General features: G+C 38.2%; 1 protein-coding gene across 1 annotated transcript in view; it reads right to left on the bottom strand.

Moving 5' to 3' along the window:
• The window catches only part of LOC104461326 (sarcoplasmic/endoplasmic reticulum calcium ATPase 2-like), a 44,865-nt gene that overhangs the window by 3,983 nt on the left and 21,919 nt on the right, over positions 1 to 18,963 (bottom strand). The window contains 15 exon segments of the mRNA XM_010072868.1: positions 934 to 2,461; positions 2,578 to 2,695; positions 3,764 to 3,897; positions 4,287 to 4,372; positions 4,950 to 5,152; positions 6,200 to 6,420; positions 6,663 to 6,998; positions 8,082 to 8,300; positions 8,471 to 8,593; positions 8,688 to 8,819; positions 9,349 to 9,451; positions 12,735 to 12,823; positions 15,560 to 16,024; positions 17,053 to 17,138; positions 18,912 to 18,963. The exon segment at positions 18,912 to 18,963 is cut by the window's right edge and continues 30 nt beyond it. Coding sequence (XP_010071170.1) covers positions 2,192 to 2,461; positions 2,578 to 2,695; positions 3,764 to 3,897; positions 4,287 to 4,372; positions 4,950 to 5,152; positions 6,200 to 6,420; positions 6,663 to 6,998; positions 8,082 to 8,300; positions 8,471 to 8,593; positions 8,688 to 8,819; positions 9,349 to 9,451; positions 12,735 to 12,823; positions 15,560 to 16,024; positions 17,053 to 17,138; positions 18,912 to 18,963 — 2,637 coding nt within the window. The 3' untranslated portion in view covers positions 934 to 2,191.

The following is an 18,963-nucleotide window of genomic DNA, read 5'->3' as shown; positions in this document are numbered from 1 at the left end:
CAGCAGGAGTTAAATGCTGACAGTTTGACACCACACCTACTGCATCATCAGGTGCAGCTCCTGAATCACTTCACCACCAAGTTAAACACGCCAAAGTCTAAACAGTGAGTATTCACAACGCAGTTGAGTCTCAGATAGGGGCTGGGGATTTTGAGGTTAGCATCTATATTTGAAAGCTCGAAACCTAGAGAATTATCTGTGCTTGCTGGATTCCAGCTGGCACCAACAGAACATAGCTTTTAACTATCATCTTCCTCGGTGAGGAATCAGAAAGCTGTTTGAATTCAGTTATTGAAGCAGACTGAGCCAGCACAAGATAACACAGCACCTGCTACTCTACAAAGGCATCATGACCCCAGGACAATTTTCAAAGACTCTCCTGTTAAGCTGAGACTGTTCTTGTGTCCTTTCATATGACCACTGCACAAAGTGTTTCCGCTCACTGGAAACAAAAAGCTGTTTTTGCAAAGAGGAGCACCTGCACTTGGAGCACAGGGAAGGGTGGTCAGCTCTGAGCAGCACCCCTACTTCAGAGCAAACCAGCACCTGACCACAAGTACCAGAGTGTTTTGAACACTAAACATTCATGCAAACAGCTGTCAGTGTCTTAAGTTACAGATTTGTCCAATTTTATCTCAAACTTAAGACCCAAAGCTGTAAGGTCTTGGGGCACTAAGGCTCCTGGGTGCTATAAAACAAGACCTTAAAATACACTAAACCAAAAGCAAGTGCTTTGCCTTTGGAATCAGGAATTTGAGCTTCAGACCACAAAACAAGAGTCTAAAGTGGTGATAATAATGTAGCACAGCAGAGTTTGACAAAACACAGCATGGGAATGAAGGAAATTACTATTTATTCTTCAACATGTATACAGCATACGCTATTTTACAGCAAGTCACCACTGGCATGGTGAAATGGAAGAGAAATACTCACTTTAGTCGATGAAAGTTGGAAGGCATTGGAGAAAAACACCACAGTTAGGACTGTTAATGACTTACACATTGTTGATACAGGACTGAATTTGAAAACATGCTTTAACATTTACCGTAATAATGAAGGTGGTTAGTGCCACATCAAAATAAAAATAGTTCTATACAATATGTTCAAATTTGGTCATGTGCTATTTACAGATTTTACAAAAAACACACACGAGCTTGTTACTTCAAGTCAGGCTAACAACAGGCCAGCAGAGTAACTCCATGTATACAACTGATCATTAGTGCCCTAAGTGTAGGAAACCCAATTTCTAGCTATGCAGTGCAAGTTATTTTTCCAGGTCTCATTACAAGCTTTGATCTTAAGGAAGGAGGGGGAGAAAGGATCCGACACATGTAAATAAGGTATTAAAACCCAACTTAAACCGAATTAAAACAGACTGTGTTTGTTAAAAAGGCTTTAGATTTAAGTAGACAGAAGTAGCACTCCCTATCCCTGCGTAATGGGCAACACTGGCAAAATAAGGTCTGTTACAATAAAATACAATAGACACTTCAATAAATAATCTTTAAAAAAAACAACCCTAGGTGTGTTGAGAGTATGGAAGAACCCCAGCAGGCTGCACCTGGAATGATATTTTCTGCACGAGCAAGATTAGGCATACCTCATACAGAAACTGGTGTAAACAAGGACAGTCAAGAACCGAGAGTGAGGGAAGAGGAAAAGGGGAAACCGAGAAGAAATCCTGACTGAGGTAGCAGTACTCTCTACCCAGTGCAGAAAGTTCTGCTTATGAATAAAACCTGACTTTATGACAAATTAAGTTTGGATGATCATGCAGAAGACAAACAGTTACATGCTTTTTTAGTTTTAGACGACACACATTCATTCCCTAAAATCTGCTGCCAATTTAGTTTGATAGTGTCCGCTGGCTCAAAAAAACTTTACTTTTTTTACATCATGAATAGACTATTGAACAGAACACTGTACATGCTTTTCATCTACAAAAAAATATTTGCATAAAATAGTGTTAGTTCTCTGTACATGTCAATGGACACTTTAACTGTGTATAAAAGAGGAATATATTGCCCCCACTGAAGTCAGAAAAAGCAAAAAACCAAAATCTAGATTATGAAACCTCCATCACCGGCAAATATGTTCATGTGAAAATTCAGCAGAAATAGACAGTTGCTCTAAACAATAAAAAAATTAAGTTAAACTTTTTCTTTGAATGTAAAACTTGTCACCATGTCAGTCAAGACCAGAACATATCACTAAAGTTAGTGTCTGTGCTGTAAAGCCAGATAACCAAGGGCATAGTAATCAACACAAACGGCCAGGAAACTCCTTCGGTGCATGCTGACAAAGAACACGGTTTGGTGGCAGGCCGCACACTATCTTTACCAGGTTCCAGGTAGTTACGGGCCACATATTTAAGTGTTTCATCCAGCAGAATGACAGGTAGTGAGATTTTCAATACCATCAGCCATTGCGTCACATTCAGAGGTGTGATCTGGAAGATAATCTGAAAGAAAAGCCAAGCATTACATCTTTTCTCCCCCTTCATCCCTTGCCTTAAGCTCCAGACAAGTTTTTGCTCTATCTCCGAGTTCCGGGTGGGTGTAATAAACGTGCACTTACTGGCAGCGGTTCCACGTAAAGGATAAGGAAGTGGAGTGACATGGACAAGCAAATAGCGCCCACCAGCCAGATGTTTTCCCACGGGGGCATCCTCATCAAGGACTGATTTTCTGATAGACTGCAACAGAAACAGGGTACGTGTATGGACATAAGATACCAATAGGAAATTCAATAAATCAGAAAACTCCCTGGAAAGAAAAGCAGCAAGTCACAATTATCCCAGTCATGAAGGCAAGGAGGACACCCAGATGTGGTTTATATATATGCTGCAACTTTAAACTACCCTGGAAGCCTGCTTAGCAAAGCAGTCACAGTTCAGCCTCACATTTATTTTTTAAAGCTTTTCTGTGTTCCTACTCATTCCTGATCTGTCTACTTTTTCCACTAGCACCGGGACATCCTCTCCATGGGGCAGGGAGTAAGGGAAAGATGGGTACGGCAGCATACGACAGAATCCTCCCCAGTCTATTTATTGTATGCCTGAGGAGCTAGTGCACCCACTTCTCCTGAAGTTCAATTAAAGACTGGATACCCAGAGGGTCAAGTGCTTGCACCTTCTTAATGCTTGTTCTTGAATTCTGCTCTTCAGATCTCATCTGCATTTAGGCTTTGCTGCAGAAGAGGCTGGGATCCAGAACATCAGATGCAGAGCAAGATCTTACTATGTAGGACTACCGCTGTACGCTTGTATTTAAAGTTTATTTGTTTTTAAATTAACTGACCTCTAAGCTATTTGAAGAAAAATACCCTTGACATTGTGCTATTTAGTTGTTTCCATTTATAATCTAATATTAATTGGCTAAACCCACACTCCCTTAGGGCACGAACAACTATTTTCCATATCTTCAGCATTCTTATTTTAGTTCTCCTTGATATCACTTTATACCAACAGAGGACGGATAATCTGATTGATTAAGCTTAGATTAGAAATAATGGAAAATATTTTCAGTTGCTCATGCTTAGTAAAATACCAGAGTGAATTGGCAGACTTAAAAATATACCTTAGGTAACAGTTGAGATCTCTTATCATAAGAGTCACTTTGTTTGCACTACCAGGATTCAGAAAGGAAATCTGACTCATTCTTCATTAGGTGAGCTGTCCATACACCAAGAATCAAATTGCGCAGAAGGCAGGATTTTGGATAAGCTATGCGTAAACCTTGCTTTCCTATTTGGACATACGAACCTGTTGAGAGCATTGCACATCTCTATGGTGACAAGTACAGAAAGAGCCATTGTCATTGGATATGGAGACTCAAAAACCACGCAGTCGACACCAGAGAAGTCTGGATTGTCCTCTTTGCACTGCAGAAAGTGGCTCTAGAACAGAACAATGTGAACTCACTCCCACAGCTTGTAAACTTTTAAAATGTAAATTAGGCAATTATGAAATAAGCAGTGAATAGTATGAAAACAAAACTTTCTAATATGACTCCTATAGGCACTGGTTTTCAACTTTTGCCAGCTTTAGAAAAATCCCCTTTGGTCTTTTACTTACAAGACAACAATTAGTCCTTCAAATTGTTTGGAAGCTCAGGAATCCCACCTTTGAGCTTTAGTATTAAGACTAATCATGACCAAGTTTTACAGTAACAAGACAGAAAACATCATTACATAGATTTCTGTAACCTACTTTTCTTCTACAGTAATTTCAAGTAACAAGCATGTACCTCCCCTCTCCCTCCAAAGATATTAAACTGAACAAATACCAGCTGATAAAAGGTAACTCTTGGACCACCATCAGCAGCAATAAACCACCAAGCAGCAGCACCCACTGTGGCAGCACCAACATAACCTTCAAGAGAACAAAATGCTTTTTTCAGTGTTGAGATCTCTTGCGTACAGCTCACATTTGCCACACTTGAACTTCTACCTCAAGACCTCCAGTATTGTAAAAAAATAGATTGTAATTCATCTATATCCTGTGAAAGAAATCTGCGCCACCAGTTGTAACTTAAATAACCATTAAATATTGTACTGCTGGACAGATTCTCATATCTGCTTATGGAAGCTGGCAGCTAGAAGTTAAGGCAAAGGCGGCTATCACTTGGAGTAATCAACCTGCAATTTTTCTTCTGATGAAGCGGTGAATGTCATACTGATGGGCAACTAGGGCTTTTGGTGCCTCAGTTGCTACCAATAATAAAATAAATCACAACTTTGCTGTTCCACTCATGGCACTGCCTGCAAATGTGCAAAACAAAGTATGAATCTCGAAGCAAAATAAAGAAAGAATACCAGTTCCACAGAACATCTATTGCTAGCTTTCAAGATTTCAGCATACAAGGAGATTAGACAAACTGCTTTCAAGTGGATCTAAAAAAAAAAATTACCTGCCTAAATTTACTGAAAAAAAAGCTATTACTACTTACATCCAATAGCTAGGTAACGGAAGAAGAGCCATCCACTGATCAGTGGCTCTTTAGGGTTGCGTGGTGGCTTATTCATGATATCAAGATCAGGAGGATTAAAGCCCAGAGCAGTAGCAGGGAGACCATCCGTCACAAGGTTTACCCATAACAGTTGGACAGGAATTAGAGCTTCAGGAAAACCCAGGGCAGCAGTCAAGAAGATACTATAAAAAAACCCACCAATTATAAGCTTATTCTTGTGCATGTAAACAAGTCCTTTTAACACTTAAGCCTAAGCCCGTAGCATCACTCCTGTTCTCCTGTACAGACTTATCCATTTAATACCACAAGCTGAATATTCACATTCAGAAAACTAAAAACCATATCCAAGAGCAAACACTTCTAGCCACTGGCATGCAAGTTCCGAAGCATTATCTTCTGGTAGCTTCAGCAATTGAAGAGTTTCTGCTTGAGCATTGTTTTTTCTCCCTCTACTTGTCTGTGTGGGTAAATATATATACATGCATGAAGGCTTACAAGCCAATTAGAAGACACTAAAACTTCTGCAGACGTAATAGCATTCTAGCTGAAATGACTAAGCTTCATTTAGCTAGATTCCTGCTAGGCCCTGCAAAAATTTAATCAGCATGTAGCTTTCATGGCTCCAAGCCCCTGTGAATAAATAGAACAGAAACAGGCTGAGCAAGAGCCATGTGAAGGACAGCTATAAAGTTTACAAGAAAAGGCAAGACAATTGCTACGTTATACTCCACTCTGGGAGAAAGTATGCTTTGATAAAAGCAACAGTCAGGAGATCAATATTTACATTGTCACCAGAAATGCATTCTGTGGCATTGGCTTGCCTCTCCTTCCACAGACACAGAAGAAACATTCTTCTGTAACTTGAGGTTAAACAAACATCTAAGTTAAACTGGTGGCTAAGGTATCTGAAATGCCAGATCTTGTAATATTTGATTAAGGTTTTAATTTTCCTACTCTAGAGAATTATTCCAAACATAGAAGTAATTGCAAAGCATTTAGCCACCTACTGAGCTAAAATATTATATGCCATGTGAATCTTTTGTCGCATGCTAAAATTCTCCAGCAAAGGCTAAGTTAGAAGTATGCAGACTTCTGCACAATCACAATGATCAAATACCTGGAGAACCTGTTTCACTGGTTTTAGTGAGAAATACTGGAAGTAAATAAATAACTAAGAAAAGACTCCAGCATCGCTACTCTAGTTTAAAGAAAAAACATTTTAAACCTACCAAACAACTTCTCCAACATTGGAGGAGATCAAGTAACGGATGAACTGTTTCATGTTGTTATAAATTGCACGTCCTTCTTCCACAGCAGCTACGATGGTTGAGAAATTATCATCTGCTAAAACCATTTCAGAAGCAGTTTTAGCCACTGCAGTACCAGAACCCATAGCAATTCCAATTTCTGCTTTCTTCAATGCAGGGGCATCATTGACACCATCACCAGTCTAAAACAAGAATTTAAAGTTGAAAAAAATAAATAAAGTGGGCACTTATTTATAAGACCAGAAAGGAATTTTGCACTGGGTGTGATTTTGGATCTTTAAATATTACTGAAGTGCAGAACTGAGGCTTTGAGTTCAGGGAAATGTGGAAGAAGTGTTTTCCAGAACGAGGTGTTAGTCTGACAAGGCATGATTTGGGTTTAAACAAACTGTGTGTCTTTCAAGCCAAGTAAAAGCTCACTCACCATAGCTGTAATCTCATCAAAAGACTGAAGAAACTCAACAATTTTAGATTTGTGGGAAGGCTCGACACGAGCAAAGCAACGGGCGTGGTGGCAAGCGTCCCTTTGGGCAGCAAGTGAGAGTTCATCAAATTCACGACCAGTAAAGGCTTTTGTAGAAACATCTTCATCTTCTACAAAGATACCGATGCGACGGCAAATAGCTACTGCTGTGCCTTTATTATCACCAGTAATCATAATGACTCTAATGCCGGCTTGTTTGCACAGCTTTATAGATGAAGCTACTTCAATTCTTGGGGGATCCAGCATACCCACACAGCCGACAAACGTCAAGTTGGTCTGAAAGAAGACAGCACCAGGTTTTAGGGCAAGATCCTGTAGATTTCTCACCTAACATCAGCAGAACAACCATTTTGCTTGCATGTTAAATATAGTCAGTTTAGTTTTTTTGTCCCCTGGAAGGGTTACTTCAGAGAGTTTCTGTTTTACCATACTAAGTTTTCACAGCACTTCATGCAGGAGGACACTGTTAATTCCCAGAGACCACTCGGAAATAGGATCCCACCTTTCCAGATGTATCTTGTTTGAAATGCACTCATTTTATTAGTGAAGACATGCTCTAGTTGTCAGTCTCACAAATTCAACCTGCCAGCAGTCAAGTCTTTCTTTTTCAAGATCAGTGCCAGAAGCACAGCGCACAAGCCAAAACCCCTCATGCAACTGTTGTCATTTCCCCTCCACTAAACCCTAGATAGAGATTTCACTGGAAAATTACGGAGTAGCTAAGATTATAATAATGGACAGAGCTTTTGCAGCTGACAGTACAGAGGAAGGGAAGTGAACTTGACCCTCAGAGCACAAAATGGCAGGTATGTTTCATCACAAAATCCCCAAAGAGGTCTTGCAGTTGAGCAATGTCAAACTGAAAATCATTAAACCACAATGCAATTTTTGGAATATTTTTCAGAGTCAGTCTCTGAAAACAGTTTAAGGTGTTATGATCCTGAGGACCTTATGTATATACATAAAATAATACAATTTGCAGCTGGCTGTTTAACTGCTTTTTTCTTATACTTTTATCCAAGCAGCAGCATGTATACCAGCCATCAAGAACACACATGAAGTCTTTTTCTTTTTTAAACCCAAAATAAACTGGGGGAATAAAGCAGGAGCAGCAGGTATCAGAAACCATAGAATACCCCAAGTCTTATCACTTGTGTTGCTTCAAAGACACACATAGTCTCTTCTTAAACTAAGCACTCCCTCCATGCATGTGGCCAACTATTGTGTTTGACATCAAAAATACCCAGAAAGAGAAAATTCTCAGACATAACTTCCCCAAGGAAGAATCAAACATAAGGAGTCACCATTCTCCAGTCTGGGAGAGGGAGAAGTGTTAAAAGGATACTTTAGTAAGCTTACCTCATAGTTAATGAAATTTGAGGAGTCCTCAAGATTCATTTCCTCTTTTCTGGGCGGATTGTCATGGGTCGCCAGAGCCAAGCAACGCAGCGTGTCTCTACCAGTTCCCCATTCCCTAATGACTGACATTATTTTCTGCTTAATTCCTGAGGTTAATGGTATTTTAGCATTTCCAACACGGACATGCGTACATCTGTCAATTACACCTTCAGGAGCACCCTGCAGAGGCAAAAAGAAAAGTAATTTAGCTTACTAAATTCCTTTCTATTACAACATTTGCTCAAATTACAAAGTCCTTCCTTCATCTTCAAGCCACAGTTAGTTGTGCCATAATTTTCAAGCATTTTGCAGCCATTCCATATCTTCACTTTCTCAAGCGATGAACTGACCTTAACAAACATCTTACTCATGGATGTGCGGCTTGGTTTGTTCGGTGTGCAATAGACAGACATAGACTTTCTGTCTCTTGAGAATTCCAGAGTGAATTCTTTCTTCATGAGTTGTTTTATCACCTTATTAAAAAAAAAAAAAAGCATGAAGACGCATTTAGATAACTCACACTACAAAACTCACTCCCCAATGAATTCCAGATAAAAGAGTACTGACCGAGTTGCAAGCGTTTGCACGTTCAATTCTAGAAAGTCCTTTCAAGTCTGTGTCAAACACATTCATCTTTTCAACCAGACAGGTAAGCGCCGTTTCTGTAGCTTCACCAACTTTTTCATATACTCCCTTAGCCTTTAGTTAACACAAAGAAAACAAAACCACAGGAGTTTACTTTAAACTCACCTGAAACCTACCAGAGACAAAATTTCAAGTTTCAGGATGGAAAAAAGCTTAACAAGACTCACTATGGCTCATGAAGCAAGCAAAACTATTTTTAAAAAGGAATTTTGAAGAGTATGATTTATAGGAAATCTCAAGCCTTTACCTTCAAGACCGGCAGCGAAGAACATCAGTACTTTATCACCAAGCATTTAAGTCATTATGATGTAGCAACCTCAAGGAGGTGAGGCAAAGCAAGAAAGTAGCAGTGTATTCTACACACCAAGAGGTCTCCAAGTTCGAGATTACACTTGCTGCCTGGCTTTAGTTTTCTCAGTATTCAACAAACAAGTCATTCCCAGAAGTGATACTTAAGAGGACCTAAATACTCTCCCTCTTGACTAGAAGGGGATTTACCACTGAAAGGTGATTACATGGACAGATGAGAACAAACATTTAGCCTCATTCTCACACGCTCCTCTGTTCCAGGGTCTGTACTTACTTCATTGTAATCCAAAGAGGAATCGTTACAGAGCGCACAGATCGTTGCAAGTTCCACAAGGCCATCATACTGGCTACATTTAATAAGTTTGTCATCTTTATGCCTTTCCAAAGGAAGAAAAGGGAGAGAGTTAAAAGTTAGTTATTTAGTATTAGCATCTTGCTTTTTCCCTTCTTTAATCCCTTCACTGTATTTCGGTTTAGTACAATGCTTATTAGTTATGGGCTTGGAACTACAGAACCAGAAATTGAGAAGAGCAGGTTTGATAAAGGTGAGTTCTGAAGATTAAATCCAAGAGTCATGAACAGAAGGACACGATTATCAATTAAATCACTACCTGAATTACAAAACCTTATTTAATTTCCTCCAGTGACAGTCATTCAGCAACGTAGTAGAGAAGCAGAGCTCAGTGAAGAGACACATAAAAGCAGTATTACAGTATGCACAGGACTTGGAGGGCAGTTCCTAGTAGGAGGGATATTGTTGAATACAAGTTTAGTTTCCTTAGTCTTACTGCATATTCAGCAGATTTACTGCCATGCATGAAACGCATGCACTGGACAGGCAGAAAAGCAGATCAGGCCTTTTTCATTTCTCAAAAATTCATCTGTACTATACGTGAGCCTCCTAAACCAATGAAAAGCTAAATCATTTCACAATACAAATACCACTAGAAAAGAAACACTCTTTTCTAGCAGTCATACACACTTAATGATGAATATCTGAACTCTGTAGAAAGAGGGAAGGTACATTTTCCCAGAATAATGCATCATTTAGACACCACAAATAAGAAGCAACTCCTTTGTTTTCGCCTTTGGAAATAGACAGTAAATTAATTAATTTTCTGGAACATTAGCATACTCCTGGAGTAAGCATAAAAGAACCAAGACAGTGTTCAATACTGTTATTTCCCCCCCTACCAAAATAAGCCAGACATAACTCATATAATATCTTTCATTAAAGCCCTCAAGGAGGGGAAAACAAATGTCTGGTGGTGGAAGACACAGATCACTACTCCATAAGAATTTGTAATATAGACTATGACATGCCCAATTATTTAAGCTTTTTTCAGCCTCTTGTAGTACTGCAAACAAATTCCAATGTTGTGTAACACAGCATGGGAACACAATGCATCTTCAACAAGTAGGTTTTTAAGTTTTCGTTTTGCACATAATTCTAGAGCCATAAGCAGGGGCTTTAAATTCTGAACTCTTTAAAGTTCTCAGCAGCTCTGTCAGCTCATCTACCACAGCTAATACTTCCTGTTCTCAACTGTTCAGAACTTGAAGACAACTAGCAGATTTGAATATCCAGAACTTGTTACACCAGGGGTTTTTTCCTCTTTGCCTTCATGTTCCTTATCAACAATTTCCAAAGAACAGCAAGCACATATGGAGTCTAAGTTGCTGGGGTCAGTTCAGGATAAAGGTTTGTTGTTTTTTTTTTTTTTAAATTAAAACTTCAGTCTTTTCAGTCAGCTAAAGATGAATTCACTTGAAGGTCAAATGCAATCAGCTAGCTTTTGCCACAGTTCTCAGTAATTATGGTTAGTTTTATGCTCTCAGTTTGCAAGTATGCAAATTGTGTGTGCCGAGACCTGACAAAACTACTCCAAACTGTTTGACAATCTCCATGAAATTTTAGTTTTTCAGTAAGAAATATCTGTTATTTTTTATATTCTGAATGCATTGTAGGGGAAGATATGTATCAAATATTTTGAGAGTAAGGGAAAAATTATTGATTTACTGAAAAAAACACTTAATGGTTATAGAATAGAGTAGGCTGCCTATATAGCTGTGGAAGACAACAGTATCTGAAGTTAAATATAACACATCTGTCAGGAATGGTTCATATCTAGAGCAGGTCCTGCTTCGGGGCAGTGCAATGGACCAGAATGCGTCTTAGGGTCCCCTACAAACTTTGTTTTCAATGATGGTTTGCAATCCAAGGTGAAGTCAGTCACCTTATTTTAAAAATCACTGATTTTAAAGAAGCCATCCATAAATGCAGAAATAAATCAGCCCTTAAGGTTTGAAAATTTAGCTATTTGTTTCCTTATGCTCCAGTAACTGCCTTTCTGTGGTAATTTCCCTTTCACGGAATGGTCTTTATGTACGTGAATGCAGTGCAATCAACATGCTTATTCACATTTCCCCAATTTCAGCAAGTAAAAATAGAACATTAACACACATTGATGACTGTCATCTTCTACTCCACATCTGTCGCCACACCATGTTTAATTATTTTGTTTATCTAGAGCTCTTGCAAGACCAGCTAAAGCACAATAGCTGGATGCTTTACAAGATCTGGAATGTCACCTTGTCTAAGTAAATGCCGTCTCCTGAAATGAAAGCATAAGCTTTTGACAGCAATTAGCTTTGAAACAAAAGAGAATTGGGGAATTAAGATTTCCAGCTGCTGAGAACATTATGGTCTTAGCTGCTATGAAAATTAAACAGAGATAATCACTACTGAGATCAGTGAAGACCGCATGGAGTCAGAGGGATGCACATGAAACTCTACAAGGTTAAGATGTTTACAATAGCTGAATCTTAATTCTGCTTCACACATAGTAGAATTCTAATTCTCCAAGTAAAACTGAAGGGATAAAATTAAAAACACATGAAAGACTGGGCAAGTAAAAGGAGTTGTATCAATCCAGTAAGAAGAGGCTCTCCTCCTAGAAGCAGAACCCTAAAAATTCCTAAATTTGCCAGGATGAACCATCTATCCCACTAGGAGAGATTTGCAACTGATAAAGTAAAACAAACATATCATTCCTTTCCTAACAAAGTTCATTTAACACCAGTTCAAACACCAAACGCTGAGACACACACATGCACCAAGTCCCATAAACTACTGAGGGTAAGACACAGGAATTTACAGTAAATTTAAGAATTAACTCCAACACGTTCGTAAGATGCTTTAGGAGAAAAACCCTCCTACCTTCTCTGAGGCAGGGCAATTGAAAACATTGAGTTCACAGATCAATAGAGGCTCACCTGTTCAGGCTTATGCAGATTTTTTTCAATAAAAAAAGCAAACCTTATTTTGAAGCACTGAGATAAGTAATCTCATTACAGAAAGATTTCAGTGAAACAAATCCTCTCAAACTACCCCTAATTTATTTTTAGATTATCAGAAGAACATTGCAATATTGGAGATTGTATTAACTAAGGTTTACTTTTAGGTTTATGAAGGTTTACTTGTCTAGAATTTAACTTCCTTTTACTGTTAATTACTTTCCCCTCTAGCCCTTTGGTTTGCATTCTCACTGGTTGAGCTTTCGTTTATTAACATCACTATATTATATGCATCACTTTTCAAGCCTAAAGTAACAGTCACTGCATAAACAGACAAATATTTAACTTCAACAGAACACTTACACTTCTCCCATGGGAGCATATGTTGAGCCAGTTACAGTAAATTCGTTCAGAGAACAGCTATCTCCTTCTACTCTGTCCAGGACAAACATCTGAAATTAGATTTAGAAGTGTTACTACCTTTGAACAATAATTAATGCACGAGATTGAAACAGGCCTTAAGCAAGCAGGTACAAGAGGCAAGTTCAGGTTCAATAAAAAAACTACACAAAACCAGATACAATACTCTGAACTTTGATCCCGTGTATGTTTGAACAGCTCCCTATACTGAAGCAGGAAGGACAGAAAACAGCCCTTCTGCTTAGCAGATCTCATTTGAAAACTGAATTGTGGCACAAGTATATCAAGGAGTTGAAAACCACATAAAATCTGTACACTTAGCTTCAGCTATAAAGACTACTCATGCATCCAATTGACAATCCTGGCTATACTCAAGCTCTTCCTTGTAAATTCATTCTCATGTATATCTTTGAAAGAGCAGTTCCAATTAAAAGCAGCATAGGGCAGCTTGGAAACCAACAATTCTTGCCAAAGTAAAAATAAAAGTGTCTATAAATAGGAGAAGCTTCTGGATCTAAGAGGTGAGGTTTTAGGCAAGAGCCAGACTATGGCCAGTTTCCCTTAATACCAGCCACTAAGTGGTTTCCTGTCCTGGTTTTCTAGTTATAAGTCACTTTGCCTTCCAGTACACTGGTAGCTTAAAAACATTCAGATAAGTTCCCATGCCCTTCTAGCACAGGCTGAAGTGTTATTTTCAAATAAAGACACCAATTTGAAAGATGTAGTTGTACCCCAAAGACTGCATCTCAGTCTTTCCTTTGTTTCTGTTTCATTTCTAGGGTAGCTGCAGGCAGAACCAAATCTAGGAAGATGGAGATAAAAAAAGCATAGCGCCTGAAGCTGTCATACTCTTATCAAGACTTGCTAGAGTGGTAGTAGAGAAGAAAATAATTTCTCACCAATTGATAGTGTATCTTAATGGAACTTCTTACCCATTGGCTAATATAAGCCATTTTGCCATACCACATTTTAGCAATGTCTTTACTTTCCCCTCATTGTGCTGCCTTATGTTTTAGGGAAGCATCTTCCCAAGATACAGCCTAATAATTAGGTGTTCTGCAACTGATCTGCATCAATGTCTGGAGACCCTATAATCTTCCAAGTGATTTTAAAAATCAAAAAGCTAGACAAGCTTGTAAGTTAAAAGCCCACAAGACAGAGTAAGTGCATTCTCAGAGGGAGATACACAGGATGAGATCAACAATCCCTCAAGTCTCCTCCTAAAGCAGTGTCAGTTCTGAAACATTTTAATATAGGGTACCTTTGGACACTCAGGAGTTACTAGTTAAAACAAAAACTACAAGTGGAATTACTGTTGTAAACCAGTCTACTTAAAAAGCTAAGCCATCTCTCTACTTAGAGTGAAATCAAGAATAAGAGTATTGTTCACAGGTATTAGGATTTTGCTATGTTTTGCAAAAATCTTGCAATTAAGGTTATTCTGTAGCTGTCAGAGGTTAACAAGGAACCAAGTAAGTTGTACTGCACAAGATCTAAAACATCTAGCACTCTAAATATATGGAGTAGAGCATTTTGAACTTTTAAATAAACACAACTTAAATGATGAGTTAACCAGGAAGCCTTCTGCTTTTGGCATCTGCATGATGAAAAAAATCCCTGCAAAGACTAGGGCAGTTATGCAACTCTACTGCAAGTAACCTCCTCTGGAATACTGATGAGCAGCTGCTTTGTGTCTCTTAGGTATAAATACTACAATACTTAAGGAAGTAGAACAAGTCAACCACCAATTAGGAAGAAAAAACCATCAATCACATGAGAATAAAGTGCTCGAGGCTTACAAACTTTTGCCAAAAAATACTGGTGTGTGGTGCTCAACATTTACACATTTGGAATTCTAACCCAGGGTAATGACTCTGAATATTTGATGTTGCACAGTTGCTATGCCTCTGAACATCTACCATTACTAAACAGAAGAACCTAATGTTTTCTCCATAAAATTCCTACACAGAATATAAAGTATATGTGAAGAGAACTGGCAACAGAATGTGCATTATGTGAAGTGACTAGCTGTAGAAGTCCCAAGTAAATCAAGTCTAGAAGGAATATTGGGAGGAAAGGAGGTAAGCATAACTTACACTCACCTAAAAATATGCCATGCATTGAAGATGACCCTGGCCATGCTGATGACAGGGTCACCTGTACCTCTAAATTGCCGGATTAGCCATACAATATTGTACGTTGAACACACTACAGTGATCTACATCAGACCAACAGGAGCTACTGAGGATAAAATAACCAAATAAAGGTGGAACCACTCAGTAGCGAAAATACATTAGACTATCCAAGTTACTGTAGTAAATCTTCCACCTTTTTCTCATTGCTAAGTTTCTCCACCATTGTCATCTTGCTAAATTAAAGACACAAGTGTTTTACACTTACACACATCCTGCTTCTACAGTGTAACTATCCTTACCTTTCTGAAACAGGGAGTAAATCATACCAGATAATTACCCATAGACTGAATGGCTTACAGACAAGTCAATGGGAAGCTGCTTGCAAACAACTTTCTCTTCCATCAAGAATGGGTGCAGCTATTTTTGGCCATGACTAAATAAGGGAAGAGATAAAGCCTTAAACACTACACAGTGGAAAACCGAATTAAAAGTGGAAGCTTATCTTAGGAAAATAAAGTAAGATTTTGATGATATGAGAACCAAAAGACTCACAATCAAAAGAATTCAAGTAATGTTGACTACTCAGAACAGCTAAGGAGAAAAGGAAAAATAGAAGCAGCTAGTTCAACATACCCTGCAGACTGACATCTGATTCGTGGTTAGAGTACCAGTCTTGTCAGAACAAATAACTGAGGTGCAACCCAGGGTTTCCACAGAGGGAAGACTTCTAACAATAGCATTCTTCTTGGCCATTCTGCGAGTTCCAAGAGCCAAGCAGGTGGTAATGACAGCAGGCAGACCCTCGGGAATAGCAGCAACAGCAAGGGCAACGGCAATTTTAAAGTAATAGATGGCACCTCGAATCCAGGAGCCACCGTGAACCGGATCATTGAAATGGCCAATGTTTATTATCCAAACAGCGATGCAGATAAGAGAGATGACTTTAGACAGCTGCTCTCCAAACTCATCCAGTTTCTGTTGGAGCGGGGTTCTCTCTTGTTCAGTAGCCACCATCTCATCACGAATTTTGCCAATTTCAGTGTTTACTCCTGTTGCAATAACCACTCCCATAGCTTTACCAGCAGCAATATTAGTACCCTAATGTAAATAAAGAAAAAGGAAGAGGAAACTTGTAGTCAATCTATAAACAGGTTTTGGTGGGTTTGGGTTGGTTTGGTTGTTTTTTTTTGTTTTGTGTTTGTTTTTTGTTTGTTTTTTTTGGAGGGGGGGTGGGGTTTTTTTGTGTGCTTGTTTTGTTTAAACCACCTTATACAAGTCCAGACTGTGTTTCAGATAGGATATGGAAAAAGGTGAAGAGGAAGAGAATTACATTCCCCTCTTATCTGTAAGAGAATACTCCAGGGTATAATTTCTGCCACAGAAGGGGCTCAAAATGAATCAGTATCGATCAGTTATAAGCAGCACAGTCAAACCCAGCTGCTGAGTAAGCAGTATGTATTTCAACTGGAATCTTAAGCGTGTTTTTCCTTTCTTTTAGTGTGTTTTTTCTCTCTTTTTTATTAGGATTGTATTTTGCCAGATTTAATGTTATTTACTATGAATTATAGATGTGTTCTGTGGGGCTCCCTGTGTGAACATACTTAACGTGAGAACAAACACTTAGATTTTCTACAAGGAGCCCACCAACAGTAAGCAAATTGTTATTTTGATACCTGAAAGACATTCAATGCTTCCTATAAACAAATTTGAATAAACTTCCATTCCTATATAGAAAGCTAGTTCTCAGTTTTAGCCACACAATACCACAATTCGTGTGGGCATTCTTATCAGTCTTAAGAACTATTACTTTAGAAAAGTAGCGTAGAAGCACTTTAAAAGTCTATGTGCTCCAGCCTGCAAGACTTTCTTGTGAAGGCCAAAATCAGTTTCCCCATATAAACTGGTTTCAACAAGTATCCTCCCTAAGGAGAGCTTTTGTTAAACATTACTTCTAATTTTTAATTAATTTAGTTCGATATACATGGAGACGTGCATAAAGATGCGTATAGAGAATACAGCAAAGTCATACAGCTTTTAGGTGAAGACCTGAAGTTCTGCACATTTTTGTTTATGAGCTTCAGTGTTATTTTATAAAAGTTTTGTAAATTTCAAAACAAATAACTTACAGAAAAAAGCATGTTCTTCTTGTCTTGGTTTACAGCACGAGGATCAGGCACGGGGTCAGTGTGCTTAATAACAGACACAGATTCACCTAAAATAAAGATCATAGTTTTAACTAGAGATTATACATGTATCATCTCAGGTCCTGTAGGGAATAAAAAAGTTATAATCCTTGGTCACCACATTTTTTAAGTTGTCACAGTTACTTCCTCAAATGATTTTATTTAATTGCTTATGTGAAACAGGAAATACGTCAGCTGACCAAAAAATTGAATGTCTGGCTTTTAATGAAAATAGCAAAAGATTTAAGTAAACATTTTATATAGTCAGAATTAATGAAGTATACATGTCTTTTAAGGAATAAGAAAAGTAAGCAGCTGGTACTCTACTCCTCCTTTTAATGTACCAAGAGCTACAGCATCAATTAGATATTTTGTGTGCTTCTCTATACACTGGAAGAGGTATATTCTCATTTAAATAATTACATGTTCCTACAGTTGTACATCCATGACGGTATACATCACAGTTATACTGGCAGACCTTAATTATTATTTTTTTTTTAAGTGTCACACAGCCATTTGTTAGTCAACTCCTTTAGTTGGAAGTCTTCAGAGAACTCCTCCATAAAGACTTTAAATATCTCCATTTCTATAAACATGTCACACAGGTATAACATCTTCTATAAAAAGATGTTAATTACTGCATCAGATTTCACAATGTGGTAACTCAGTCACTGAAGCTAAGAGCACACAACTTCTTGTACGCTCAAGAGAGCCAAAGCTTCCTACTTCTAAAAGCTTTGCTAAGTAGCATCTTAGATTTCAGTCCTACTATTAGTTGAGACTCAACCATCAACTTAAAATAGGCTGAAAATAGAAGAGGTTTTCTTTAAAAAATAATTCTGTTATTTAAACAAGGACAAGGAATTACTCTCTTTATATAAACTTCTGGTGGATTTCTTCTACTTATTTCAGTTCTGGGAGCTTGAGTAGCACATGGAGTGCCTACATTTTCTTATGCTAAACATAAATAAGCTTGATCAGTTCTGTGCTACCGAGGATCTGTACTGAGAAACTTTGGGGCCTGTTTCAAGACAGACTCAAGGATCAAAAATAGGTTTCTTATGAATACTTTGCTGTTTTAAAATTCAGGGCTAGTTCACATTAATTTACAATACCAAAACAGGCAGACAGATCTTCATGTTCCAGTTGAGAGGAAAATGTTATGGCATGCTTGGTTGATTCCTAGCTTCTTTCCTATATTCAGAAGTACTGCTACTTTGTTTTGTTTTCAACAAATCTGAAAAGTGCTCTAAATATAGCTCCTGCACTAGAGAGCTGGTACCAGAAAACACATGAACGTTGTGCACAGAATTTCAGCAAATAAGGCCTTAGTGTCTTTAGTAAGGGCAGTTTAAAAGCTGCCTGTATTTCAAAAGTTATTCTCTCTTTTGAGAGAAAATGGGTAACTGTGATAGAAGACACTTAGGAATGTTTTCCATACTTTCATATTTGAGCAGTGACAAGATGTTAAAACCTGTAAGACTCCATAAACTAAAATAAGAATTCTTAACTTTTTTATTTTAGTTTCCCCACAAGTTACTAGTGTTTGACTCATGGGGGACAGGACCAAGAAACCATTACAAGTCTCAGTAAGAATGTCCGTTGCACTAAAGTGAATGTTTAAAGCCAGCGATGAACCAACACATTCAGCCACTCTAAGAGTTAAGTTACTAGATCAGAAATTTACTGCACTTGAATGCAACATAGTCCTTGAATAGCTACAGGCTTGTTTCTAATGGATTACTCTAAACAAGGCATTTTCAATTATGCACATAATTATCCAAAATTCACAGAAATTTTACCTGTGAGAATTGACTGGTCTACCCTTAGAGTTGTAGATTTGATAGAAGTAAT

Source organism: Pterocles gutturalis, unplaced genomic scaffold, assembly GCF_000699245.1.
Source record: "Pterocles gutturalis isolate BGI_N339 unplaced genomic scaffold, ASM69924v1 scaffold38087, whole genome shotgun sequence".
In the NCBI taxonomy this organism is placed as follows: domain Eukaryota; kingdom Metazoa; phylum Chordata; class Aves; order Pterocliformes; family Pteroclidae; genus Pterocles; species Pterocles gutturalis.
Note: the sequence above shows the minus strand (reverse complement) of the source record. Positions and strands in the feature narration are given on the sequence as shown.